The sequence below is a fragment of the Salvia miltiorrhiza genome, chromosome 3 (genome assembly GCF_028751815.1).
Source record: "Salvia miltiorrhiza cultivar Shanhuang (shh) chromosome 3, IMPLAD_Smil_shh, whole genome shotgun sequence".
Taxonomy (NCBI): domain Eukaryota; kingdom Viridiplantae; phylum Streptophyta; class Magnoliopsida; order Lamiales; family Lamiaceae; genus Salvia; species Salvia miltiorrhiza.
Genome location: NC_080389.1, coordinates 13,554,230 through 13,561,138, shown reverse-complemented (window position 1 = coordinate 13,561,138; position 6,909 = coordinate 13,554,230). Strand labels below are relative to the sequence as shown.

General features: G+C 35.1%; 1 protein-coding gene across 1 annotated transcript; it reads left to right on the top strand.

The window, feature by feature from the left end:
* Nucleotides 1-607: 607 nt before the first annotated feature.
* On the top strand, nucleotides 608-3,546 carry LOC131017497 (putative late blight resistance protein homolog R1A-10). The gene is made up of 2 exons (XM_057946252.1): nucleotides 608-3,380; nucleotides 3,466-3,546. Exons 1-2 carry the CDS (start codon nucleotides 679-681, stop codon nucleotides 3,470-3,472), a joined length of 2,709 nt encoding a protein of 902 aa, XP_057802235.1. The 5' UTR covers nucleotides 608-678; the 3' UTR covers nucleotides 3,473-3,546.
* The last annotated feature ends 3,363 nt before the right edge of the window (nucleotides 3,547-6,909 follow it).

Below are 6,909 nucleotides of genomic sequence, written 5' to 3'. Positions count from 1 at the left end.
TAATGGAAGAGAGTTTCTAAAATGGATGAAGACATGGCAATGTTTGCATTGATGTTCTCCTACAATTTTTCATCTATTGTTTCAATCAAAGATCTCGCATAATTTTTATATTGTTCTCCTACATTTTATACTGTTTTGTATTTGTGTTCATTTTATGTTAAATAAACATAATTTTAAGAAAATTGTAAAGTGTTATAAAAATATATTTCTGATGACATTTTTAAGTGTCATAACATGTCATTTTTCTAGTAGTGATTATAGATAATTTATATAAAGACTATTTTAAATACTTTAAGCACAAAAACAATACTCCCTATGTCCCATGAAACAAGACCAAGTTTCTTTTTTGGTCTGTCCCACGAAGCAAGACCAGTTTCTAAAAATGGCAAAAAAATACCCTTTATTCACCTTTTTACTTTTTCATTTATCACACTTAAAACATAAAATACCAATTTCTTAATTCTCGTGTCGAAAATACCTAGATCTTACTTCATGGGACCGAGGGAGTACTATAAACTAATTATAAATCACGATATAAAATGAGTGTCTGTCGAGTTTCGATGATACCTGGCATTATTTCACCGAAATAAAAGCTCGAGTCAACCCCCTTTCCATTTCCATCCACTCATCCTTCCAATCCTATATATCTGCATTTGCATTCTCTGCAAAAAAAAAAAAATGGTGGCTTATGCAGCTGTGGTTTCTCTTATGCAAACCATCCATCTGATCGAGCATCATCCATTCCCTCCAATTTCCATGGACAAACAACAAGTTGAATCTCTTACTGAAACTGTTATGCTCTTGCAGGAATTTCTTGAAGGTTACAAGTCCCCTGTTGCCGACGGCGATGAGGCCGATCAGTTGGAGATGCACATCGCAGATGCAGCTCATGAGGCTGAAGATGCTATCGAATCTCATATCGCCGATCAAATTCTTCCTGCTGTCTCTAGGAATCGGATTGGGTTGTTCAATTGCTTTCGAGGTCTAAAGAAGCCCCAAATTGATGCTCCAAAAATCACTTCCGCAGACTTGTACGATAGTCTGCGGAAGGTGATTCAAGATATGGATGTGATAAAGAAACAAGTGACGCAGATCGTTGCAGACAAGGCAGCAGTCCGCTCTCAGCTGCAGAGACAAATATCAACGTCGACCTCTTCTCTCTCTAGAACGAACAGCACCATGATGGGATCTGATGATGTCATGCATCAACTCATGGATAAGCTCACCAATAGAGATCCCCATCGCCAAGTCATTCCGATTGTAGGGATGGGAGGAATTGGTAAGACTACTCTTGCCAGAAATGTTTATGCACGATTTACTAATATGCATTTTGATATTTGTGCTTGGGTAGCAATTTCTCAACATTATGACATAAAAAAACTTCTTTGTGATATTCTATCTCAAGCCAGTAATGAATGGGGTAGTGAAAAAGGTCGTGAACGGCTGAGTAGAATGAGAGAAGATGAAGTAGGACTAGCACTCCATAAATATTTATTTGGTAGAAGGTTTTTAGTTGTTTTGGATGATATGTGGAGTATTGAATCGTGGGAGAGAATGAAGAGCTATTTTCCTGACAATGATAATCGTAGTCGGATAATGGTGACAACTAGACTGTCAGATTTGGGATCACGATTGGATAACAATAATGTTGTTGATATGAGATTTTTGGATGTGGAAAGTAGCTGGAGGCTGTTTTGCAAAGTTGTGTTTGGAGGGGGAAGTTGCCCGGTAGAATTGGAGAAAATTGGGAGGAATATTGTAGAGAGTTGTAGAGGACTTCCATTATCTATTGTTGTGATGGGAGGTCTTTTGGAAAGACTTGAACGAACTAAAGAATGTTGGGAATCTATCAAGAGAAGCTTAAATTCAGGAGTGAAATTAGAGAATTATGATCATTGCTTGAAAATACTGAAACTGAGCTACAACCATATGCCGATTCATCTAAAGCCGTGCTTTCTATATATGGGAGTGTTTGAGGAAGATAGTGTAATTCGAGTCTCTACAGTGGTGAAGCTATGGGTTTCTGAAGGATTTCTGAATCCGATGAGCGGCAAGAGTTTGGAAACAGTTGCAAGAGAGTGCTTAAAGGAACTAGTTGATAGAAATCTAATTATTCTAGTTCATGAGTTGCGGTACTCAACGCATCGTCATATATTTTGCTGTGCTTCATGCTCCCAGTTAACTGGGAGCATGAAGTACTGCAAAATACATGATTCTTTAAGAGACCTATGCTTGAGAGAAGATGAAAATGAGAGGTTTTATCATGTGGTTGGGAGACATAGCCCCCGAGGCACATGTAGCCAACGCCGCCTCGTAGTTATTCCAAGAGGCACTTCAAAGGAGAAAGTCCGCAATGCCATGAAATCCACACCACATGCCCGTTCCTATATAAGTGATCATGAAAGAGTTCGAGGGTTGTCCAATTTAAGATTGTTGAGAACATTGAAAGCATACGAAAAGGTTGGATATGGAATATTTGGAGGACACAAGCATTCCGTAGGAGAAATGTTTGAGTTAGTTAATTTGCGGCTTCTTGTTGTTAAAGCTGATCGATGCCCCAAACTTCCTTCTTCAATCAGCCTCTTGTGGAGTCTACAGACTTTAATTGTTTATTACAAAGGATCAGACGTAAATGCACCGGTAGAAATTTGGAAGATGCCTCAACTTAGGCATGTTTATTTGGGGTTGTCTCTGGCAACGACGTTCACAGCGTTGCGTCTCCCGGATCCTCCCAGCGACAGCGTTGTGGTCATGGAGAATCTACAGACGCTCAAATGTGTGAGGAATTTCAAGTGTGATGAGGAGATGGTTGGTAGAATTCCAAACATCAGGAAATTGGGACTCGTTTATGATCGTAAGGGGATTGAGCCTCGCGGTGTCTGCAACATTGAATGTCTGCAAAAGCTAGAATCTTTTAGCTGCGTTTTTCGTAGAAGGGATGATATATTGCAGAAGCTTACCTTTCCAAACTCTCTTAGGAGTCTGACTCTGACTCTAGCGTATTATGGTAGCGTGGATGATGTATTGGAAAAGGTAAGTATATTACCCCTTCTTCAGAAGCTCAAACTGCAATCTGGATGGTTCAGAACGGGCGAATGGGCAACAGTTGAAGGCCAGTTCCCCAGTCTCAAATTGTTGTCACTGTCATGGTGTAAGAATTTGGAAAACTGGATGATGGAGAGCTCCCACTTCCCATGCCTCGAGCACCTTCATCTTTCTTGGATAGATTTGAAGGAGATTCCTGCAGAAGTTGGTGAGATTCCGACGCTGAAATCCGTGAGCTTGGTTTGTTGCGAAGAATCATTGGTGAAGAGTGCAAAGAGAATGGTGGAGGAACAAGAGGAGTCACAAGGAGAAGTATCCATTAAAGTTTATGTTATGCTCGAGAAGAAGAGCAAAGAGCTGCAAAGCTTGGCAGATCCCAACTTTCAAGTGACTATTTATTGAACAGTTGAACTTAATTAGAACTTAAAGCCGCCCACTATGACCATTGTTTACCTTTTCCCTTTTCTTCATTGAATATATTGTTTTTATTTGTTTCTTCAATATCGCGAGCATTGATTTTTTTTTTATAAGCTAACCTATTGTTTAGTAATAATAATATTTTAAATTAGGTAAGAAATTTTCAAGGGCATCATGTACTTATACATTAGGTACGTTTAGCAGTACTCTAATCCAATAATGCTAAATGTACATAGTATAATCGTTTACAAATAATATTTGTCCTCAAACCAAACCAACTCCCGTACCCCATCACAATTTTTGGTATATTTAATCTGTGCAACTTTCTTTGCTGCATATATTAAACACATTTAAATCAAAACAAACTAAAATATTTAGAAAGAATAAATCCACGATGGAGTTGCAACCTAGTGATCGAATCGCAAAGAAAAAAAAAGATGAGTAATCAAGAAAAAGTTTGATGACTATATTGAAATTATAAGTAACGGTGATCAGCCGTTGCCACTAACTCTCTCAAACCAAAAATAAGAAGAAAAGTTCCCCAATCTATTTTCTTTTTCATTTTCTTACTTTGTTTTCAGTCACACTTTTTCCCGACTTAACTATTCACTAGCTTAGGTCGGGCTGTGACAATACTACTCCCTCCGTCTACCATCAATGTTCCTCAACTTTTTGGGTGGGAATTTTAAGAAATGTTAGGTAAGTGTGTTGTGAGTGGAGTTTGAGTCTCAGCTTAAAGGTGTTATAATGAGTAGTGTTTAAAAATATGTTGTAGAGAAATGAAGTTTGGGTGTAAGTAGAGTTTGGGTCCCACGTTAAAGGTGTTATTGTGTGGTAGTGTTTAAAAATGTGTGGTGGGAGAGAGGAGTTTGGATCCCACATTATTTAATTGTATTGTGGCTTAGTGTTTACAAATGAAAAGGGAACATTTTTTGTGGATGTATTAAAATTTAAAATGATAAAAATGGAACATTGATTGTGGACGGAAGCAGTATAACTTTTACCTTTTAAATTAAATATGTATATAAAATATATTAAATTAAAACTCTTATCGTGATCTTTAATTTGATAGGCATATTAAATATTTAATAATTAGTTGAATTTTAAAACTTCAAAAAGAAATAAAGCAAAAAATAAGAAGATTAAGAAAAATGAAAAAAAAAAATATTAGTTTAAAAATAAACATTCCATTTTATTACAACTATAAAATTTCCAATTAATTTTGAATTTGATTTCAAATATAGAGTTGCCTTTTTAATATAGTATCGATTGACTAATTTTTATGTTTTTATTTTTTTTTAATTTTAGTAGACATTGATTATTTTTACTATATTAATATGAGAATGGATATTTTTATATATTATATCCCCTCTGTCCACAAATTAAATGTTCGGCATGGAAATTAAGAAAGCTGATAAAAGTGTTGTGAGTGAAATAAAATGGTAGTTTATTAAAGTGATAAATGTGTTGTGGGGTGGGTCCACTAGTGGTAGAGTGTAGTAAATATATAGAATATAAAAGTGATAAAGGTGTTGTAATTAATGTGGATCTATTAGTGACAAAGCGTAGTAAATATAGGAAAAAAAGAGAGTAAAAAAGTACAAAAACTACAATAAAACTTTATTTAGTGGAAAAAAAATTTAAATACAAGTAGAACTTTAATTCGTGAACGGAAGGAATGAGTAGTTATTATTAATATACTAAAAAAGTAAAGAAATAATTAAATGAGACCCATTTTGGATCTGTCTCTGACTCTGTGGATTCGAGTGCTAGTTTGAAATCAGGTCGGTTGTGCAAAAGATAATGCAATATTGCAAGTGGATTGAGGTTTCTCGGACATTTGCTCATATTGATTAATTTAGAAAAATAAAAATAATAAAATTAATTCTTTATTTATTAAAATGAATTAAAAGTTTAAAATATCTCAATATTTTTTATAATATTTTACCATTTAAACTGATTTATCATATGAATATTTCACTAAAAGAATAATATTGAAGATAACAAAAATAAAAATATACACTCATATAATTTTTCAACAATGAAAAGTAAGTCTCTTGACGTATTAATGATTGACAAAGGTAAGGGCTAATTTTAGAAAACCCCGAAATCCAGAGGCCCATAAAATTGAAGGTAAATATTATAGCCAATAAATTAATGGGTCTTCGCTAGAAAGGCCCGAAACCATGAGGCCCAAATGAAAATAAAGAATATTGTTGTAGGAATTTCTCTAATCTTTCCCTCCGATTTCTTTCGACAAACAACAACTTTCAATCTCTCACTACTGAAAAAAGTCAACTTTTTGCAGGAATTTCTCGAGGGCTATAATTCCCCTTATGCCGACAGCGGCGAAGCAGATCCCTTGGAGATTCGCATTGCAGATGCAGCTGAAAATGTGATCGAGTCATTTATAGTCGACAATATTCAGTTGACAAATAAACAAATTCAAGTCGAGGAAATCAGATTCATCCAGTTCTATGAAGATGTGCAGAAAGTGATGGAAGAAATGGAAGTGACAGAGAAAGAGGTGAGAGAGAAGGGTGGATTCAAAGCTCATGAGCTGCAGAAAAATGTCTCCTCTGATGCTGGGAGGAAGAATCTCATGGTGGGGTTTGATGATGAGCTGCTTCAGCTCTTGGATTGGCTCACTGGAGGGCACCGCAATCGCCAAATCATCCCTATTGTAGGAATGGGTGGGATCGGTAAGACCACTCTTCCCGAAGTGTAATTGAGGATTATGATATTTGTTATTGGGCTACAATATCTCAAACTTTTAATGTTAGACGTACAAACCCTTAGAGAAGTTTTTTCCCAAGTGCCCCATTTTTTTTTTTGAGGGGAAAGTGCCCCCATTTTATGTGGACACCAAATATAGTAATTGTGCCTTCTTTTTTGGTGGACGGAGGAGGTAGTTTATTTTTTATATTTTAATCTTTATTTTAGTAGTAGTATCCATGAGGACTTTCCCTTCATATATGTTACTATATTTTTTATTCTGTAAATTAATAATTTATAATTACAATACAAATGATTACTTAATAGTTTTATTAGAAGTTTAAATTTGCTAGAATCCTTGAAATTAAAATTAATTATGTAAAGATGAAACCTAGAAAATAAACATGAATTTCATATCAATCTTTTTTTTTCTAATAACAAAAAAATTAGGTTATGGTTATTTAATTAAAATTATTTTTTTATACTAAATTTAGATGTTTTTTTTTTTCAATTTTATGAGTTTTATAACATTATACTTTTCAAATAGGGTTAATTGCATGAAAATACACGAACTTTAGTCACTTTTTCATTCTGCACACCGACTTTGAAATTTACATTTTAAACCATGAACTTTGCATTCGTTCCATTTTTTCCTTAAAATTCACCTCCGGCCATCGGAAATCTGAGGTGGCGCCTTTTGGCGCCACGCGTATGTGACACGTCATTAATGTG